Source organism: Melanerpes formicivorus, unplaced genomic scaffold (genome assembly GCF_026170545.1).
Source record: "Melanerpes formicivorus ecotype bairdi unplaced genomic scaffold, bMelFor1.0.p_v2 SCAF_10, whole genome shotgun sequence".
In the NCBI taxonomy this organism is placed as follows: Eukaryota; Metazoa; Chordata; class Aves; order Piciformes; family Picidae; genus Melanerpes; species Melanerpes formicivorus.
The window spans coordinates 22,942,498-22,962,857 of NW_027142362.1; the positions used below are offsets into that span (position 1 = coordinate 22,942,498).

At 56.0% G+C, this 20,360-nt stretch overlaps 1 protein-coding gene across 1 annotated transcript in view; it reads left to right on the top strand.

Moving 5' to 3' along the window:
* The first annotated feature begins 17,945 nt into the window (after positions 1-17,945).
* SEMA7A (semaphorin 7A (JohnMiltonHagen blood group)) overlaps positions 17,946-20,360 on the top strand; it is a 51,574-nt gene continuing 49,159 nt past the window's right edge. The window contains exon 1 of the mRNA XM_068144274.1: positions 17,946-18,118. Within this exon, the coding sequence (XP_068000375.1) occupies positions 18,007-18,118 (112 nt within the window). The 5' untranslated portion in view covers positions 17,946-18,006. The remainder of the gene's footprint in view (positions 18,119-20,360) is intronic.

Consider the following 20,360-nt stretch of genomic DNA (forward strand, 5'->3'; position numbering starts at 1 on the left):
CTGGAACAGGCTGTCCACAGAGGTGGTGGAATCTCCTTCTCTGGAGGCATTCCATACCTGAGCAGCTTGCCTTAGTGATCCTGCTCTGGGGGTGGACTCCATGATCTCCAGAGAGCCCTTCCAAGCCCTGCCCTTCTGTGATTCTGCAGTGAAGCTTCTTGGCTCCTCCTTAGCAGAAACCTGTCCTTAGATGTGCTGGGTGAGGCTGGCAGAGTCCTGTGAGCTGATGAGAGCAGCAGGGGTGGAGGTTCCTGGCCACCACAGGGTGAGAGCACACAGAAAGGACAAGCCACAAGGGTTGAAGCAATCACCAGGTGGCTCAGGAGGAGGAATGCCTGTCTGGCACAGGTTACTCTCTTGGTCAACACAGGTTAGTCTGTTGGCCAGTGTCCTCCAAAGTGTCTTCTAATCATAGAATCACAGAAGGGCTTAGGTTGGAAGGAGTCTTGAAGATCATCCAGTCCAACCTCCCTGCCACGGGCAGGACAGCTCTCAACTAGACTTGGTTGCTCAGGGCCTCATCCACCCTGGCCTTGAACATCTCTGGGGAGGAGGCATCCACAGCCTCCCTGGGCAACCCATTCCAGAGTCTCACCAGCCTCAAACTGAAGAACTTCTTCCTAAGCTCCAATCTAACCCTGCTCTCCCTCAGCTTCAAACCCTTCCCCCTTGGCCTGTCTCTTGCCACCCTTAGGTCCCTCTGCAGCCTTCCTGTAGGACCCCTTCAGGTATTGGAAGGCTGCTCTAAGGTCCCCCTGGAGCATTCTCTTCTCCAGGCTGAACAACCCCAGCTCCCTTAGCCTATCCTTACAGCAGAGGTGCTCCAGCCCTTTGTGGCCCTCCTCTGGACTCACTCCAACAGTTCCACATCCTCCTTGTGATGGGGGCCACCAGAACTGTGCCTCAAGGCTGAGCTGCAAAGGCAATGGAAGGCATTTGCCTGTGCTTACAGTCCTGGGGAGCTGAGAGAAGCTGGGGCTGGCTTCACTCTGAGATTGTACCATCAAGATTAACAAGGCATGAACTGAGGAGCTGCTCTTCCCCAGCTCTGTCCTTCGTTGCCGGGGAAGCTGAGAGCACTTCCCTGCCTCGGAGCTGCCTGTGCTCTCCTCTAATGCCTCTCCAAGCCTTGCTGATACCATCTCAGCTATCACCCAGCAAATGCTGGGCTGTTCTCTGCAGGGAAGCTCACTGATAGACTCTAATCCTGTCTAGAGGATTAAGGGTCTCAGGAGGGAGGGACAGCTTTTGTTCTGCACGGTGTAGGAGATGAGATAAGATGTGATGGACGTAACCAGCTTTGCTGACTCCACAGCCTGCCAGGTTGCTGCCCTCATTACTGCTCTGCAGACCCAGCCTAGGTGATGGCTGGGGCTTGATGTGGATGTTCTTCCTTTGCTCCCATCTCTCATGCTTTGCTGGAGGAGTGGGCAGCATGTACTCAGCACCCTCTCTCTCTTCCTCCCTCCTTCCCTCCCTCCCTTCGCTGTGGGGCCAAGCCCTGCTGTCAGCTCTCAATCCTCCTGTGCTGACTGGGGATTAGCTGTATCACAGATGCTGCTGCCTTAAGCTCTCCCAGACCTGCTCAGGGCTAGCAGGACTTGCTTTGGGAGCAGGGGTGACTAGTTTGCTCTGCTCTAGCACCTCAGTTCTCAGCTTAAGCCACGTGGCTGCTGCTTTTCCCTCCTGCCCTCGATCCGATTCCTTTCTCCCCACGTTCCTGTACGAAGCAGTTTCTTTTTAGGTGGTTTATCTCTGCTTCTGCCTAGGGAATTGAGAGCAACCTGAGCTTCTGGTATGGGAAGAGCTCTGATTTCTTTCCCATTCCTTGGAGCTACATCAGAGCTGTTCCCTGAACTGGCTGGAGCAGAGCAGGACTTGGCAGAGCTTGCTGCAGTTCATGACTGCTGCGTGCGCTTCGCTTCCCTCATCTCCCCTGCCTGTGGCTGCCGGGAATAGACCTGCTCAGCAAACTGCAAATTTAGAGCTGGAAGGGATGGGGAAGAGAGGCTCTGCTGGCACCTGCAGGGCTGCTGATAGAGGAGGAGGAGGAGAAAGAAGAGGAGGAGGAGGAAGGGGAAGCTTTACTGCAGGAGCTCTTGAAAGGGAGTGGAAGCTCGGAGCCGCTGGCTCTGCGGCAGCCAGGTGAGCGCTGCCTACCCACCTGCCTGCTGGCTCAGTGCCTCTGGCCCTCCCAGCAGCTCTGAGATGAAAGTTCCACTTCTGAGTGCAGGGAAAAGCTCTGCTGAGGGGAGAGAGCACTCACACTTGAGGATGAGGTCTGGGGTTTGCAGGTTAACCATGGCTTATGGGGAGGTAGTGTGAGGTCTGTTCCCTGAGCCTGTTGGCCTGACTGCTAAAGGCCTTGCAGGAGCCTGTGTCCCAGGAGAGGTGCTGGGCAAAGCTGGAAGATGCTGGTATCCATTGTTTGCTGAGACAGCAGCTAAGCCAGTGGCTGAACACAACAGATTCAGCTCTTTGAGAGCCTCTCTTATGAAGACAGAGTGAGGGAGTTGGGGTTGTTCAGTCTGGAGAGGAGAAGGCTCCCAGGAGACCTTCTGGTGGCCTTCCAGGATCTGAGATGGGCTACAAGAAAGCTGGGGAGGGACTTTTGAGAGTGTCAGGGAGTGATAGGACTCAGGGGGATGGAGCAAAACTAGAAGTGGAGAGATTGAGATTGGCTGTGAGGAAGAAGTTGTTGGCCAGGAGGGTGGTGAGAGCCTGGCCCAGGCTGCCCAGGGAGGTGGTGGAAGCCTCCTGCCTGGAGGTGTTTGCAGCCAGGCTGGAGGTGGCTGTGAGCAAGCTGCTGTGGTGTGAGGTGTCCCTGCCCATGGCAGGGGGTTGGGACTGGCTGAGCCTTGAGCTCCCTTCCAATGCTGACAAGTCTATGATTCTATGAAATTCCCAGCTCCCTCTTGCCCTAATCCCTGTGGCCCATCCTTGGTGCTGCTGCCTTGACACCTTCTGCTCCTCCTCCTGCACCAGCCCTGGTTGCTCCTTGCATGCTTGGGTTCGAGGTACATCAGTTCTCCTTGGGTCTCAGCTGATCTGTATCCAGCCTGTGTGCCCAACCTCTGCCAGCTAAGAAGTATCCTTGGCCTGCCTGCCTGGCTGCTGTGGGAGCTGCTAGGCTGACCTCATGGAAGAGCTGGAGGTCAGACCAAAGTTCCTCAACGTAAGAGCTTTCAACAGGGACTTCCTGGTGCTGAACATCAAAGAGAAGTGTTTGGTTCAGCAGTGGAGCTGCCAGGGGAAGCATTTGCAGGGGTTGATGTCAGCAGTGCTGCTGGCACTCCCCTGCTTTCAGTCATCTCCTTGTTTGTTCAGCTGCTTGACCATCGGTGGTGGCTGCGCTGTGGACGCCTGCAGGGCTTGGTTGGCATCTGGGCTCTTCACTTCTGCTTCTTCATAGAAGGGGTTGGGTTGGAAGGGACCTTAAAGATCATCTAGTTCAAACCCCTCTGCCATGGGCAGGGACTCCTTTGACTGGAACAGGTTGTCAAAGCCTCATCCAGCCTGGTCTTCAGCACTTCCAGGTATAAGGTATCCACAGCTTCTCTGGGCAACCTGTTCCAGTGTCTCACCAACCTCACTCTAAAGAATTTCTTCCTAATCTCCAGTCTCAGCCTCCCCTCTTCCAGCTTCAATCCCTTCCCTCTCATCCTGTCACTACCAATCCTTACTAAAAGTCCCTCCCCAGCTCTCCCATAGCCCCCTTCAGATACTGGAAAGCTGCTCTAAAGTCTCTCTGGAGCCTTCTCCTCTCCAGGCTGAACAACCCCAACTCTCTCAGCCTGTCCCCATAGGGGAGATGCTCCAACTGCTGATCATCTCTGTGGCCTCCTCTGGACCCTCTCCAACAGATCCACTCCTCCTGCCTTGTCTCTGTGCTTAAGACTGCCCTGAGCTGCCTGTCTCCATGTGGAGCACAGCAATCATTTTCCAGCTGAAGGGTGAAGTGGAGACAGAGGACAATCTCCCAGGCTTCACATCACTGATGGCTTTTGCAGCAGCTCAGCCTGGATGGCTTCCCACCTCCATCCTCCTTCAGCTGGAACCTTCCCATGTATGAAGTAACCACAAGGAGCAAGACCCAGGAGCAGACTTTGCTGCCTGGCGTGGGTTGTGTTTGGATGAAGTGTTTCAGACCATAAACTTCCCCCAGCTTCAAGCTCTTCAGCCTTGCTTTCTGACTTGGGAATGCCTCCTCATCCTCCCACACCTCTCCAGGATTTCAGGATCAGTGTTTAGCTTCCTTGCTCCTCCAACCAAAGAGAGGCTCTGAGTGTCCCCTGCTTGCAGGACCGTGGGCACACCGAGCAGCAGGGCACCTGAGCCCAGGCAGTGTTGCTGGTTTGCCCTGCCCCATCCCAGACAAATGTGCAGGAGCTGGAGGACACACCATCAGCACAGCCCTGGGCATCGTGGCAGTGAGCTGGGGGAGCATGGTTCTCTTCTCCCCAGCACAGTGTGGGGCTCCACACCTTGCCTCCCACCCCAGCTTGAGGACCTTGCTGAAAAGGGCTCCAGAGTGCAGCCGCTGAGGGTCTGCTGGGGCTGGAGGAGTAAGTTTGGGCAGCCTGGCAGGGTGCATCCACATCCCAAACAGCAGCAGGGGAGCTTACCTGGCAGCCCTTGGATCTCCTTTGCAAAGGACTCTGTGGTTTGCTGGCTGCTTTCAGCTTTGTCCTTGTGAGGCATGCCAGAGTGTCAGGAAACACAGAAAACGTTGTCTTGGTCCTCACTTGGCTTTGTGCTGCTTCAGTGAGCTGTCACTGAGGAGGCCTCTGAGGAGCTCTGCTCTGCTCAGCTGAGTCCATGTGATGCCAACTGCAGAGCAAACCAGTGCAGTTTGGAGGCAACTGACTCATTCTAACTTGCTGAAAGCAGAAATGTACTGGAAGTGTCACATTTGTGAGGCTGCTTCTAATTTCCTTCTACACTCTTCTGTATTTAGAGAGTTCTGATATTTATAGGTTGCAAAATTTAGGAGCAGTCCTTTGATTTAATTTTTTTTTTAGGGCTACAGAGCTGCTGAGGGGCCTGGAATGTCCCTCAGGAGGAAAGGCTGAGAGCCCTGGGGCTGCTGAGCCTGGAGGAGAGCAGCCCCAGAGGGGAGCTGAGCAATGCTCAGCAAGAGCTAAAGGGTGGGGGGCAAGAGGCTGGGGCCAGACTCTTGTCAGAGGTGCCCAGGGACAGGCCAAGGAGCAATGGACACAAACTGGACCCCAGGAGGCGCCACCTGAGCATGAGGAGAAACTGCTTTGGTGTGAGGCCTGGAGCAGGCTGCTCAGAGCGGTTGGGGAGTCTCCTTCTCTGGAAAGATTCCAGCCCCACCTGGCCATTGTGATGCAGAGCAAGCTGCTGTGGGTGCCCTGCTTTAGCAGTGAGGTTGGATGATCTCCAGAGGTCCCTTCCAGCCCCCAGCACGCTGGGACTCAGGGATTTATAGCAGTGTGTGTAGCTGTAGTTCTGCCTTACAAGGGGGCTGGAGCCTGGGTATGGTAAACAACAGTAAAGTTCAGAGGGAAGAAGCTAAACATCCCCTGACGTGTCCTTTGAAGTCAAAACAATGCTGGCTCTGAGCACCAAGGAGCTTCCTGACTCCAGTCCTCTTGAACTGAGCCTTGCAACCTTCAAAACCAAACACAAACTCCCAAGCTGTTAAGGTGAAGCCAGGGATTTGGGGGAACGTTTCTGACCACACAGCCTCTGCAGGGGACTGCTGGGTGTTGCAGAATGGTTGTCCCAGGAGCACTTGGAGGCCTTTCTGCTTTAAGAGCAAGGGCTCCTTGTTCCAGTAGGCTGCTTTAATTGAGGTGCTGAGTTTGAGGGAGAAGCTGGAGGGCTGTAGAGTGCCCCTCCAGGGGTGATAAGGACATCAGATGGGTTCTGCAGGATGACAGCCTGAGTCCCCTGTCTTCTGCAGTGGCCAGGTGATAGGTGCTGCAGAAAGGCTGAAGAGCAGGGTGAGCAGAGAAAGGTCCAGCTCTGACAGATTTTCCAGCATGCAGTTGTCTGAGGCCTTCTCTGGAGTCCTGTGTCCAGATCTGGGCTCCCCAGTTCAAGAGGGACAGGGAACTGCTGGAGAGAGTCCAGGGGAGGCTGCAGAGCTGCTGAGGGGCCTGGAGCAGCTCTGTGAGGAACAAAGGCTGAGAGCCCTGGGGCTGAGAGCCTGGAGGAGAGCAGCCCCAGAGGGGAGCTGAGCAATGCTCAGCAAGAGATGAAGGGTAGGGGGCAAGAGGCTGGGGCCAGGCTCTGCTCAGTGGTGCCCAGGGACAGGACAAGGAGCAAGGGGCACAAACTGGAGCCCAGGAGGCTCCATCTGAGCAGGAGGAGAAACTTCTTTGGTGTGAGGGTGCTGGAGGCCTGGAGCAGGCTGCCCAGAGAGGTTGTGGAGTCTCCTTCTCTGGAGAGCTTCCAACCCCCCCTGGGCATGGTGCTGCTGGGCAGGCTGCTGTGGGTGCCCTGCTCTGGCAGAGGGGTTGGACTGGATGAGCTCCAGAGGTCCCTTCCAACCCCCAGCATGCTGGGGTTCTGTGACTTGTAGAGCCAGCTGTGGGGTGGTAACAGACCCCACAAAACTTCTGTGCATCCTGCAGCAGGAGCCCTGTGCTTTAGGCACAGGTTCAAAGCCTACCCACAAGCAGCTGGCTGGAGGATGTGAGCTGTGGGGCTGTGGCACGGGTAACTGCTGGCTTGCTGCACTCCCCAGGGGTGGTGACAGTCCCAGCAAGCTCTGAGGTTCTACTTTTGGGGTGCCTGGGACTGCTGGGGCCACTGGAGCAGCATGAGGTGAGAGGAATGTTGTGTTGTCTCCACCAGACTCCTACCTGAGGTGAAGCTCCCTAGCACGAGTGCTCTGATCCCGCAGGAGTTCTCAGCTGTGTGTAATTTCATCACCCTGTGGATCCTGCCAGCTGCTAGCTGGTCAGGCAAGTTCACCTCCACTTATTTCCCTCCTGCCTCATTCTTTCCCTCCCCATAAAGCCTGTGACCTGCTTGCTCCTGGCTTCCTGCAGTCCCTTTCCCAAATGAGGTGGTCTGGGACACAGGACAACCAGGAAGCAGCTGACAGGCACCCAGCCTGCACCAGGAAGGGCAGATAGGAGGCAGGATGAGAGAGGAGCTCTTCCCTGCCCAGGTCAGTGTCCCTGTTGAGAGTTTTGACAGGTCACACAGGAAAAGAAAGTCAGATGGGTCCAGCACACACTGAGATCCTGAGCTGCTGCCACTGTCCTGCTGGGAGAGCTGGCTGGCTTCCCACGGCTGGGGGGGAGAGAAACCAATGCGTGAGTGGTGCTGAGCCTGCCTGGCACCAGGCAAGGCTCTCAAGGCCCAGCCAAGGACCCTGCTGAACGGCAGACACTCACCTTCTGCGTCACTTGGCCCAGGGCTGGCTGGCAGGAGGCCTCTTTGGGCCAAAATGTGAAGGAGGAGCAGCAGATAAGCCACTTCTCAGCTGCCTCTTCCCTTCCTGGCGAGACAGAGAGCGCTGCTGGACGTGCTCGAGCGCTGCAAGGTCAACGTCACCTCTTGACAGGAGTTTACTTTCCTGAGCAGCCTCCACTTCATCTTCTGTCCCTGGCCAGTGTGCAGGAGCTGCTTGGCTTTTTTCCCCCAGCAGCAGCAGCTTCCAAGTGGCTCTGTTTGGGACCTGGTGGAGTTGCTTTGATTCCCCAGAGAAAGCTGTGGCCTTACAATCCAACCTCTCTCTAATGGCAGGGAATGGGAGAGCAGATTGCAGGGGGGGCAGTAGGAGTTTGAGTGTTACCAGGAGGACTTGGAGGGTTTAATGGAGCTTGTTTTATGGGGTGTGGTGGGTGCTGGGACCCTGAGAGCCCCTGCTGGCCTTGGAGCCTTTCAGAGTGCTGTGGAGGAGGCTGCTTTGCCCAGCTGGATCCCAGCATGTTGGGGTTGGAAGGGACCTCTGGAGCTCATCCAGTCCAACCCCACTGCCAAAGCAGGGCACCCACAGCAGCCTGCCCAGGAGCACGGGGCATGGGGGGGTTGGAATCTCTCCAGAGAAGGAAACTCCACACCCTCTCTGTGCAGCCTGCTCCATCACCCTGAGCATAGCTGTTCCCTTGGGAGCTGCCCTGCAGCTCCAGGACCTGCCAGGAGGCAGAGGAGCACTATGGGCAAGAGAACCACCACCAAGAGCCTCAGATGAGCAAAACACAGCCCAGGCTGCTGAGCCTTGCTGGGAAGACCAAGCTGGCAGGCTGTGCAGCACTGATGGATCAGGGTGCAGCTCTCCTGGGTAGATCTCTACAGAGCAATTTCATTCCTCTTCTGTTTTCTGCTTTAACTTCCCTTTGAATTGGGTAGGACTCTGCACTGGGCTTTATTTCCTCTGCCCAAGCCTTTGGCACCCTGCTCTGGAGGGTGGGCACACACTTGGGGGCCTGTGTCACCCACCTGCAGCTGTTTTATCTCTTTCCCTGCTTTGGCCCCAGGTCCTCACTGTTGAGGCTGCTGCTTGTGAACGTCACCAGCATTTGCCAGGCAAATGGGAGGGGTTGAAATGCCAAGGGCAAGGCTCAGGGTCATCCAGGTGAGCTGAGCTGGTGGCTATCCAACACAGCAAACTGCTATCTAAGCTGTCAGCTCGTGGCTTGGACCACTACACTCTGTGCTGGGTTAGGAACTGGCTGGAGGCTGAGCCCAGAGAGTGGTGGTGAATGGTGCCACAGCCAGCTGGCAGCCAGGCACCAGTGCTGTGCCCCAGGGATCAGTGCTGGGCCCTGTGCTCTTTAACATCTTCATTGATGATCTGGATGAGGGGGTCGAGTCAGTCATCAGCAAGTTTGCAGATGACACCAAGCTGGAAGCAGATGTTGGTCAGTTAGAGGGCAGAAGGGCTCTGCAGAGGGACCTCGACCAACTGGACAGATGGGCAGAGGCCAACAGGATGACATTCAACAAGTCCAAGTGCCAGGGGCTGCACTTTGGCTACAGCAACCCCATGCAGAGCTACAGGCTGGGGTCAGAGTGGCTGAGAGCTGCCAAACAGAGAGGGACCTGGGGGTGCTGATTGACTGCTGCCTGAACATGAGCCAGCAGTGTGCCCAGGTGGCCAAGAGGGCCAATGGCATCCTGGCCTGCATCAGGAGCAGTGTGGCCAGCAGGAGCAGGGAGGTCATTGTGCCCCTGTACTCTGCATTGGTTAGGCCACACCTTGAGTCCTGTGTCCAGTTCTGGGCCCCTCAGTTTAAGAAGGACATTGAGAGACTTGAAGGTGTCCAGAGAAGGGCAACAAGGCTGGGGAGAGGCCTTGAGCACAGCCCTGTGAGGAGAGGCTGAGGGAGCTGGGGTTGTTTAGCCTGGAGAAGAGGAGGCTCAGGGGTGACCTCATTGCCCTCTACAACTACCTCAGGGGTGGTTGTGGCCAGGAGGAGGTTGGTCTCTTCTCCCAGGCAACCAGCACCAGAACAAGGGGACACAGTCTCAAGCTGTGCCAGGGGAGGTTTAGACTCGAGGTGAGGAGAAAGTTCTTCACCGAGCGAGTCGTTCGTCATTGGGATGTGCTGCCCAGGGAGGTGGTGGAGTCACCGTCCCTGGAGGCGTTCAAGAGGAGACTGGATGTGGCACTTGGTGCCATGGTCTAGTCATGGGGTCTGTGTTGATAGGTTGGACTCCATGATCCTCGAGGTCCTTTCCAACCTAAGTTGTACTGTGAGACTGTGATTCCTGAAGCAGGACCTCTGTAAGCTCCTGCCATCATGCAGCTCTGGTTTGGGAGGGCCCTGCCTGGGGTTGAGCCCTCCCCCTCAGCGGTCAAGGGGAAGGTGCAGAGGAAGAGAGGGAGTCCCAGGGAGGGGCTTTGTGCTGCCCTTCAAGGAGCTGAGTGCAAGGTGTCTCTGCCACAGGTTTCCTTTTGTAGAACAAGAGCAAATGGTGCGCCAGGGGAGGTTTAGGTTGGATGTTAGGAACAATTTCCTTCCTGCAGGACTGGTCAGGCACTGGAACAAGCTGCCCAGGGAGGCAGTGGAGTCCCTGCCCCTGGAGGGATGTGACTGTGGCACCTGGGGAAGTGGTTTAGTGGTCCTGGTGGTGTTGGGATGATGATCTTGGAGGTCTTTCCCAACCAAAATGATTCTGTGGGTGGTAGGGGGTTGGGAAGGACCTCTGAGGATCATTGAAACCAAGCCCCCTGCCAAAGTAGATTGCACAGGAGCATGTCCAGACACCTCTTGAAAGTCTCTAGAGGAGACTCCACAACCCCTCTGGGCAGCCTTTGGTAGCCAGTGGGGTTGATCTACTGGAAAAGGCTGTGCTGGGGTACATGCTTCCTTCACCCCTTTTCTGGCTCCCTTTTAAAACCCTGGGGCTGGCTTCTGACCTTTGTAGTGACCCTCCATGGGGCAGTAGCTTTGCTGTGTCACCAACTGATCAGCCCCTCCAGACTCAGTCCAGCTTCAAGGCTGGCTGGAGGTGAGCTGGTGTGCCTGGAGAGACTGAAGGGCTGGTGGTCATCCCAAGGCTGTGACTTTAGCAGGGGATGGTTGAGGTTCTGCCTCACCAACCTGATCTCCTTCCATGCCCAGGTGACTGCCTGGTGGATGTGGGGCAGGATGTGGATGGAGTCTGCCTGGGCTTCAGCAAGGCCTTTGCCACCATTCCCCACTGCAACCTCCTGGCTAAGCTGTCAGCCCCTGGCTGGGACAGCAGCTCTCTGAGCTGGGTTAGGAACTGGCTGGAGGCTGAGCCCAGAGAGTGGTGGTGAATGGTGCCACAGCCAGCTGGCAGCCAGGCACCAGTGGTGTGCCCCAGGGAGCAGTGCTGGGCCCCAGCCTGGTCAATATCTTGATTGATGATCTGGAGGAGGGGATGGAGTCCATCAGCAGGAAATGTGCAGCTGACAGCAAGCTGGGGGCAGGAGTTGAGCTGTTAGAGGGTAGGAGAGCTCTGCAGAGGGACCTTGCCAGGCTGCATAGATGGGCAGAGGCCAAGGGCAGGAGATTGAAGACATCCAAGTGCCAGGGGCTGCACTTTGGCCACAGCAACCCCAGGCAGTGCTGCAGGCTGGGGACAGAGTGGCTGAGAGCAGCCAGGCAGAGAGGGAGCTGGGGGCAGTGGTGGAGAGCAGTTGAACAGGAGGCAGCAGTGTGCCCAGGGGGCCAAGAAGGCCAAGGGCATCCTGGCCTGCAGCAGGCAGAGTGTGGCCAGCAGGAGCAGGGAGGTGATTGTGCCCTGGGCTCAGCACTGCTTAGGCCACAGCTTGAGTCCTGTGTCCAGCTCTGGGCTCCTTAGTTTCAGAAGGAGATTGAGAGACTTGAAGGTGTCCAGAGAAGGGCAAGGAGGCTGGGGAGGGGTGTGGAGCACAGCCCTGGGAGGAGAGGCTGAGGGAGCTGGGCTTGCTTAGCCTGCAGAAGAGGAGGCTCAGGGGAGACCTTCTTGCTCTCTGCAACTGCCTGCAGGGAGGTTGTCACCAGCTGGGGGTTGGTCTCTTGTGCCAGGCAGGCAAGCAGCCCCAGAAGAAGAGGACACAGTCTGCAGCTGTGCCAGGGGAGGTTGAGGCTGGAGGGGAGGAGAAAGTTGTTGGCAGCAAGAGGAATTGGGCCTTGGGCTGTGCTGCCCAGGGAGGTGGTGGAGTCCCCATGGCTGGAGGTGTTGCAGAGGGGATTGGATGTGGCCCTTGGAGCCATGGTTGAGCTGTCAGGAGGTGCTGGGTGACAGCTTGGCCTTGCTCAGCTCTGAGGCCTCTTCCAACTTTATTGATTCTGTAATTGTAGGTTGGGGGAGCTGGCAGCAGGGAAGGGGGTTGGAGGGGAGGGTTTGTGTGTTGGAATGTCCCTTCCAGTTTGTGTGTCTAGAGCAAAATGCAGCAGCTTGCTGATCAATGACCTCCTTCACTCACTGTGTCAGCTGAGGAATGAAAGAGCTGCAAGGCAGTGCCAAGAGAAGCAGTGAGTGGAATTTCACATCTTGCCTCTCCAAGTGCAGGCTTTAAGTCGACTCCTTCCTAAAGGTGAGGTGCTGGGGAGGGGGGGGAGAAGTGGAAGCTGTGACCTTCCAAAGCTCTGCAGCAGTCATTTATACTCATGAGTCCATCCTTGTGCAGCTCCTCTGGTGCAGCCCAAATTTGGGGTGGCTGCAGCGTGCTAAGTCCCCACGTTGGCTAAGGAGTCAGCAGGGGCTGTGTGGCTGAAGCTGCTGATACACAAAGGACCTTTCTCTGTCACTCCTGACCCTCTGAAAGTGTCTTAATGACTGAGGTCTCCTTCAGGAAGCATCCTTCAGCAGGGATTCACTCAGGAGCTACCCATGCTCCATGTCCCCATGGGTGGTCCCCAGCCTCATGCAGGCAGGGGCTGTGAAACCCACACGTGTGTGGCAGTTCTTTGTTCCTGCCTTCAAGCAGTCAAAGAGCCACCTTGGTGGGGAGGCTCCAAGCATGGAAGTGTTCCAAGCCAGCTTAGATGGGGGCTGGGAGCAGCCTGCTTTAGTAGGAGGGGTCCCTGCTCATGGCAGGGGGTGTTGAAACTGGATGATCTTCTAGGTCCTTTCCAACCCAACCCATTCTGTGACGTGAAGGACCTGGTGACCACCCTCAGGCCTCTGTGGCACGTTCAGAAAGTCCCTCTGGAGCTGCCCTCGTGGTTGCTGCCAGAGATGACACAACAGAGAAGAGATCTTGTCTGGCTTGAGCAGACATAAACATGTTTGTGGTTTGGGGAGTGTGGGATTCTTTTCCATCCATGGAAGGATCTGTCTGTGGTCAGAGCCACCGCCACACCTACCTGCTTGCTTCCAGAGGTCACATTCCTAACCTGGAGTTAACACAAGGTGGTTGAGCCCTGCCTGGTAGCTGAAACAGGAAGGGGATGTTTCATAAGGGCTAGGTTGCCTTAGCCATAAAGCTTCAAAGCAGTCTGTCTCCTCTGCGTAAAAAAGCCTTCCTCTGAAGGAGAAGGCTGAGCCTGGTGGTTTGCAGCAGAGAGCTGGCAGAAGCTGCCAGAGCACTGTGGAAGTTCTGCTACTTAAGGAAAGCTCTTCAGGAGTTGAGAAGGGGGGAGGCTGGTGCCTGGGATCTGGTTGCTAGTGTACAAATTTCTCCTGGGTTAGAGGAGGACATGGCAGGAGGCGGAGCAGCTCCTGAGCTCTCTCCCAGCAGTGTCTGCTTTGGGATGTGATTCCTGCTGAGTGGTGTGGGGTTCCCCCCCCCCCCGCCTGTATTCAGGGCAATGTTTTGTCTTCAGCAGCTTCTGAAACACTGCTGCAGGGTTGGAGTAACCTTGAAAGCAGCTCTGTGCTCCTCCCAGGTGTAGGAGCTGTGCTCTGTGGTCACATTTCCATGCAGATGCAGGCAGCAGCACACCTCACAGTGAGGTCATTTCCCTGATGAGTTGTGTCTCATGCTGTGGCCTTGACCCTCCCAGCTCATAGGATGGCTTGAATTGGAAGAGGCCTTAAAGCTCATCTGGTCCCAACCCACCTCCCCATGGGCAGGGACACCTCCCTCTGCACCAGCTTGCTCAAGGCCTTGTCCAACTTGGCCTTGAACACTTCCAAGGATGAGGTGGCCACAACCTCCCTGGGCAGCCTGTTCCAGTCTCTCCCCACCCTCACTGGCAAGAGTTGCTTCCTAATCTCCAGTCTCAATCTCCTCTCTCCCAGCTCAAAGCCATTGCCCCTCATCCTGTCACTCCAAGCCCTTGTCAAAAGTCCCTCTCCAGCTCTCCTGGAGCCCCCTTCAGGCACTGGAAGGCTGCTCTAAGGTCTCCCTGGAGCCTTCTCTTCTCCTGGCTGAACAGACCCCAACTCTCTCAGCCTGTCCTTGTAGGAGAGCTGCTCCAGCAGGTCTTGCCTGTGTGTGGAAGCCTCTTTCCCAGCCTCATCCTCTGCTGTGGTCTGATGTTTCTGTGTCTGTGGGAGTCAGGCCTTCCTTTTCTCCCACCCCCCATGATTTTTCCCCATGACTAATGAGCTGCTTAGCACTGAAATGGAAAATTGTTTAAGCTGGAAAAGACCTTTAAGCTCTGCAGGTCCAACCATTTGCCCAACACCCCCAAGTCCACTGCTTAACCACGTCCCTCAGCACCACACCTCTGTGTCTCTTAAACACCTCCAGGGATGGTGACTTTGTCACTGCCCTGGGCAGCCTGTTCCAGGCTTTGAGAACCCTCTCAGGGAAGAAGTTTCTTCTCATGTCCAACCTAAACCTTCCCTGGGGCAACTTGAGGCTGTTTCCTCTTGTCCTGCCTCCTGTTGCATGTGAGAAGAGACTGATGCCAGCCTCACTCCAACCTCTTTTGAGGTAGCTGTGGAGGGTGATGAGGTCTTCCTTCAGCCTCCTCTTCTGAGGATGAAGCAAGCCTGGTTCCCTCAGCTGTTCCTCCTATGAGTTGAGTCTCACAGAGCTTTGTGTCTGAGACGCAGCAAGCTGTCTGCTGAGCCTCTTCCTCAGCAGAAGGTGCTGCAGCATCACTGTCACCCCAAAAGTCACATCCATGAGGTGGCTCAGCTCCTGCTGTTCCAGGAGGTGGAGTGACATCATGTGTTGGATGAGGCCTTGGCAACCTGCTCCAGTGGATGCTGTCCCTGCCCATGGCAGGGGGGTTGGAAATAGGTGATCTTTAAGATCCCTTGCAACCCAAACCCTTCTGTGAATCTGTTGAAGCAGAAAGAGCCTAGAGCTGAATGCTTCCAGGCTCTTGGGGGAGCTTGAAGGTGAACTTTGTGCCCAGGAGGACTCTATTTAACTGGAGGTGGGGGGAGAAACCTGAAAGGCAACTGCACAGAGGGCCCAGCTGTGTGGTTTGGGGGAGGAAAAGGGGAGAGAGCAAAAGGATTTTACTGTTCTAATAAAGGCAGAAACTCTCCTCCTTCATCTCCTATCAGAACCCTTCTGTGTTTCCAGTTGGCAACTCTGGCAAGAGTGGGAGTTGAAAGCCATTTGCCCAGCCTCTCCCCCCGCCCCAGCTGTGTTGCAAAGGCAGAGCTGACAATAACTTGTGCAGCTCCTCTGGTGCAGCCCAAATTTGGGGTGGCTGCAACGTGCTAAGTCCCCACATTGGCCAAGGAGTCAGCAGGGGCTGTGTGGCTGAAGCTGCTGATACACAAAGGACCTTTCTCTGTCACTCCTGACCCTCTGAAAGTGTCTTAATGACTGAGGTCTCCTTCAGGAAGCCTCCTCAGCAAGGAAATGAGTGATAAGAGGGATTTAGGACCTCTGGGAGCAAGGGGGCAGGTGGAGAAGGGCAGTTGGGGCAGGTAGGGAAGGAGCAGATGTTTGGAGGAGAGTGGGAATGCAAAATCAGAGAATAGAGTCATGGACTGGCTTGGGTGGAAGGGACCTTCTCAGGTCACCTAGTCCAGCCCCACTGCAGTCAGCAGGGACATCTGCAGCTAGAGCAGGGTGCTCAGAGTCCCAGGCAAACTGACTGGGAATGGTTTCAGGGATGGGGCATCTGCTCTGGGCAACCTGGGGCAAGGTCTCACCACCCTCTGTAAAAAAATGTCTCCATTAATCTAGCCTGAACCTCCCTCTTTTAGTGTAAAACCATCACCCCTTGGCCTGTCAGAACAGGCCCTGCTAGAAGTCTGTCCCCAGCTTTCTTCTTGTCCCCTTCAAGCACTGAAAGGCCAACAGTAGGTCTCGCTGGACCCTTCTCTTCTCCAGGCTGAACAAGCCCAACTCTCTCAGCCTGGCCTCACAGCAGAGCCCTTCCAGCCCTTCCATCAGTGCTGTGGCCTCCTCTGGAGCCACTCCCAGGAGGTTAATATCCTCTCCTATGAGGACAGACTGAAGGAGTTGGGGCTGTTCAGTCTGGAGAAGAGAAGGCTCCCAGGTGACCTCATTGTGGCCTTCCAGGGTCTGAAGGGGGCTACAGGAAGGCTGGGGAGGGACTGCTCAGGATCTCAGGGAGTGATAGGACTAGGGGGAATGGAATGAAGCTGGAGGTGGGGAGGTTCAGGCTGGAGGTGAGGAGGAAGTTCTTCCCCATGAGAGTGGTGAAGCCCTGGAATGGGTTGTCCAGGGAGGTGGTTGGGGCCCTGTCCCTGGAGGTGTTTAAGGCCAGGCTGGCTGAGGCTCTGGCCAGGCTGCTCTAGTGTGGGGTGTCCCTGCCCATGGCAGGGGGGTTGGAACTGGATGATCCTTGTGGTCTCTTCCAACCCTGACTGATTCTATGATTCTTCTGCTGAGGACTCCAGAGGTGAAGGCAGCACCACATGGTTCAGTGCTGGGAATCACCATGTCTAGAAGTGAAAAACCAGAATGAGAGAAGCAGAAAAGCCCAGAATGCTACCCAGTGTAGTCATCCTGTAATTACCCAAGCAGGTCAGTTGGTTGAAGATGAAACCCCACACTCAGAGCTGGTGGGGAAATTCCTCTGGGTCTTTAAAATTCACCATTAGCTGGCTCATTAATTTCTATGGGGTTTGGGTTTTTTTTTTGGGGGGGGTGTTTTGGTTTTCCCTTCCTCCAAAATGCCCTCCCTTGTCCTGCTGCTCTTCTTCTCCTTCAGCAGCTTGGATCTAGCTTCAAACCCAACTTTAAAGGGCGCAGCTGCGTCTCTCATCCATCCTTGCAGGTTCCCCGTGGGGCTCTCCCATTCTGGTCACGTCCCACCTCGCTTCCCTTGCACGTAATGCCCTCCTCTGCTCATTAACAACCCTCACACAGTGCTTCACAAAGCCCAGCAGAGCCCTCCCTGGCCTCCTGACAGGCAGGCAGGGAGGACGGGGAAGGGCTGGGCAAAGCGGAAAGGACTTCCCAAGGGCTGTGCCTCAGCCCTGTGCCAGGATGAGCCTTGGAGCCAGGTGTGCCCAGCATCCTCATCAGCATCAGAGAACTATAGAGGGCTTGGGGTTGGAAGGGACATTTAAAGGCCATTGAGTCCAACCCCATCCCCAAAAACGTGGGGGGTGGGAGTTTGGGGGAGGATTTCTTCACCCTGACGCAACCTGTAAAGGTCATCGAGTCCAATCCCATCCCAAAAATAGGGTCAGGATTTTGGGGAAGGGAGGATTTCTGCACCCTGAAGGGACCTTAAAGATCGTTGAGTCCAACCCCATCCCAAACCCGAGGGATTCCTGCACCCCGGTCCCAAGCGGCTCTGCCCCAGGCGCTGGGGGCCGGCGCTCAGCCCCACGCCTGCTCCCGCCTGCTTGCCGGGCACCGCGGCACGGGTTGGACTGGTCTGGTGAGGGGGTGTGTGACACCGACTGAAGGGCAGGCTGCTGTTTGTCTCAGAGCCTTCCTGGCTGCCGATGACAAAGGGCTCAGCAGCTTTTCGTTGTGCTAGGAGTGGCCCTTGGCTGTTCTCTGGCTGAAGCAGTGGCAGGAACGAGCGCTGGCACCGGCGGTGTGCCGCAGCCTTGCTGCATCCTCCCGGTGCTGGAGAGGGGTCTTTAGCAAGCTGGTCCTGCTGCCTCCACACCCCTGCTTGGCTCTCTGCCCGTGTTCCCCCCCCCCCCATTTAAGCTAGTGGGAGCTGCAGTCTTTTGTCGTCTCCCTCTGCACCCTTGGTCTGCTGTCACTCCTCGTGTGTGGCGTTCCACGCAGGTTTTCATCCTCGTTTTCACTCACGCCAACCTCATCCTTCCTCTGCGAGAAGTTATCACAAGCCTTCTGCTGCCTGCAGCGTGCCTCAAGAGCCTAAATCACAGAACTGTCAGGGCTGGAAGGGACCTTAAGGATCACCTCGTTCCAACCCCCCCTGCCATGGGCAGGGACCCCCACGCTAGATCAGGTTGCCCAGAAGCTGAGGAAAGGGCAGCAGGTTCCCACCTTCCCCTTCCAGAAGGGAGGGGAAGGAGACAGGGAAAGCAAAATAAAGGGCCAAAAAGCCCAGAAAAGGCTGCTGTGGGGGGCAAGCTCCTAAATGCAAGTGCCACTTTGGGGATCCGAAGAGCTTTGCCTCAAGTTAAGGAAGCTCCTCCCTTGCTCTCAGCCATTGGCTGCCTCGGAGGCTTCCCATTCTTTTGTATGAAGCAGCAATGCAGCTGTCAGCCTCACAAGCTTCAAGAGCTCTCTGCTCCGCTGAATGAGTCGAAATGGGCAGGAGATCCCCCGTCGCTTTCTTCGTGGTGCTGTGGGTCAGCCAAGCGGGGACGTGGGCGGCAGGGCGCTCCAAGGTGAACCCCAGGATCATCACAGCTCCGCAAGGTAAGTTGCCGGCGCTGCTGCAACCTTGAGATGCGGCAGCGGCCGGCTGCAGCTGACAGCTCCTCGCCGTGCCTGCCGGCGGGGCCGGGGGGGAGAAGCTTTGCTCACCTGCCTCTTGGCCTTTGCAGAAGAGTTGGTGGCGGTTTTGCCGTTTCCTTGGTGCCTTCAGGGAGACTTTTTGGCTCCCCTTAAAATGAGCCAAACCTGCTTCTCCTCCTGATTTTCTTGATTGCTTGTAATTGAAATGTTAGACCACAGAAACAGAGGATTGTTGTGGTTGGAAAAGACCTTTAAGATCATCTAGTCTTTTTTTTTCTTCCTCCCCTCCATGTGTGTGTCCTAACCCCATTTTCCTCCCAGCTGGGTGTGTTCCCCCCCCGTTTTCCTCCCAGCCCTGTTCCCCCCCCATTTTCCTCCCAGCCCAATGCCCCCCACAGCCACGGTAACCATTTCCCCTGAACTTGCAGGGAGACATGGGGAGAGAAAAATCTCTCTGCACAATGCAGTTCCTTTCCTTATTCCTCTGCTGTGTCCTCACCCTCTTAGCTGCAAACAGAGTGCTGGGAGCAAATATTTGCAGAGAAGCTCTGCTCTCTGAAAAGCTCTCTCACACACACCCCCAAAAAAATGCCACTCCAGGACCTCTGATCTCAGCACAAACCTGAACAAAGAAATGTTTGCAAGGGGCAAGCTGGGAGGGCAGCCTCCAGCTTCGTGTGTTGAAAAGAGCAGGCTAACATTTACTGCTCCCATGTCTGCCATCCAAGCTTTTTTTTGTTGGATTTTGGGGTGTTCTTTTTCCACCACCACCCCCTTTTTTTTTTTGGGGGGGGGGGGGGAATTAATACCCTCCAGGGGGGCTTTAAGAGAAAGCCCCCAGCTTGTCTCCTCTTCCCCCTTCAAAGCTTCTGCTGTTTGCCTGAGCCCGGCGGGTTGAGGCAGGCTGCGGAGCTCTCGCTGCTCTGCAGCACAGCAGCTCCTCTGTGCTTCCCATTCAGCAGCAACTTCAGAGGACACCCAATTCCCCCTGCTTTTTTTTTTCCCCCTGCACCATCTGTTACTCCACTGCTGTTATTTCTGGTCCCTTTCTCCTTCAGGCCCATCGCTGCCTGCAGGAGAAAGAGGGGAAGGCTTCGGTGGGTGGCTTGGAGGTGCCGTGGTTGCACAAAGAGGAGAGACCCACCCCCCTCCCCCCGGCAAGGGAGGGCAGCGAGAGGTTGCTCCTAGCACTGCATCCTTGGTTTTTATCTGCTCAGGCATTGGAACAGGCAGCCCAGGGAGGTGGTGGAGTCACCATCCATGGAGGTGTTCAAAATAAAAGGTGCTGAGGGCACGGAGGGCATCACCAGGTTGCTGCACACAAACGCATTTGGGTGTTCAAGAGCTGCCACTTTGGGACGTGGTGTAGTGGCCACGGTGGTGTTGGGTTGGACTTGATGATCTGGGAGGTCTTTTCTAACCTTAACGACTCTAGAAAAGGGGAAGCAAGAGGAGGAGAAAGCACAGAGCCTGACAGTGGGGATGGGGGGGGGGGGGGGGGGGAAGGTCATGCATATCTCCATAGACATTTCTCCTGCTCTGCTTAGGGGAGAAAGTGGGGGGAGTTGAATTTGTGGTTTGAAACACCTGTCCTGGAGTGAAAACTGTGCTGAGGAGGAAAAGGAGGACTCCAGGTGGTTGCTTTGCACCTGTCTCTTGTGGGCTGTGCTTTGTGTGCACCTGCAGCACAGTCATTTGGGCCTCTCCCTGCAGCTGTCAGGGGGTGGCTTTCCCGGCACTGAGCCCGGGGAGGATCTGTCACCCAGGAACACCAAAGCCAATTAGTGCTGGGACACCTCCCTGCGGAGGGATCAGCTTGTGCTTAGCTCTGTGCCTCTCTTAGTTTTCTGAGCTCAGCTGTGGCAAGGCCCAAGGGTGATTTCAGGGAGGCATCGGTGATGTGTGGCACCCTCGTTAGCAGCCAGCCCCCCTCCCCCCCACCCCCGTGCCCTGATTAATTGCATTTTTCTCAGTGCAAGCCTTGAGGAAGTAGGTCTGTGGGTGAAGAGGAGAGTGGAGGCTCTGGAGGAAGGTGAAGAAATGAGAGAGGGGCAAAGGGGATGCAGTGGCTGAGAGGGAGCCCTCTTGAACTTCCCCAATGCCCCACACACACACAGGGCAAAAGGCCACAGGGGTGCTGGCTTGTGGCTTGGAGCCCTGGTGCTGGAGGCTGGGAGCTGGGTGGAGAAGAGAAACGCTCTGG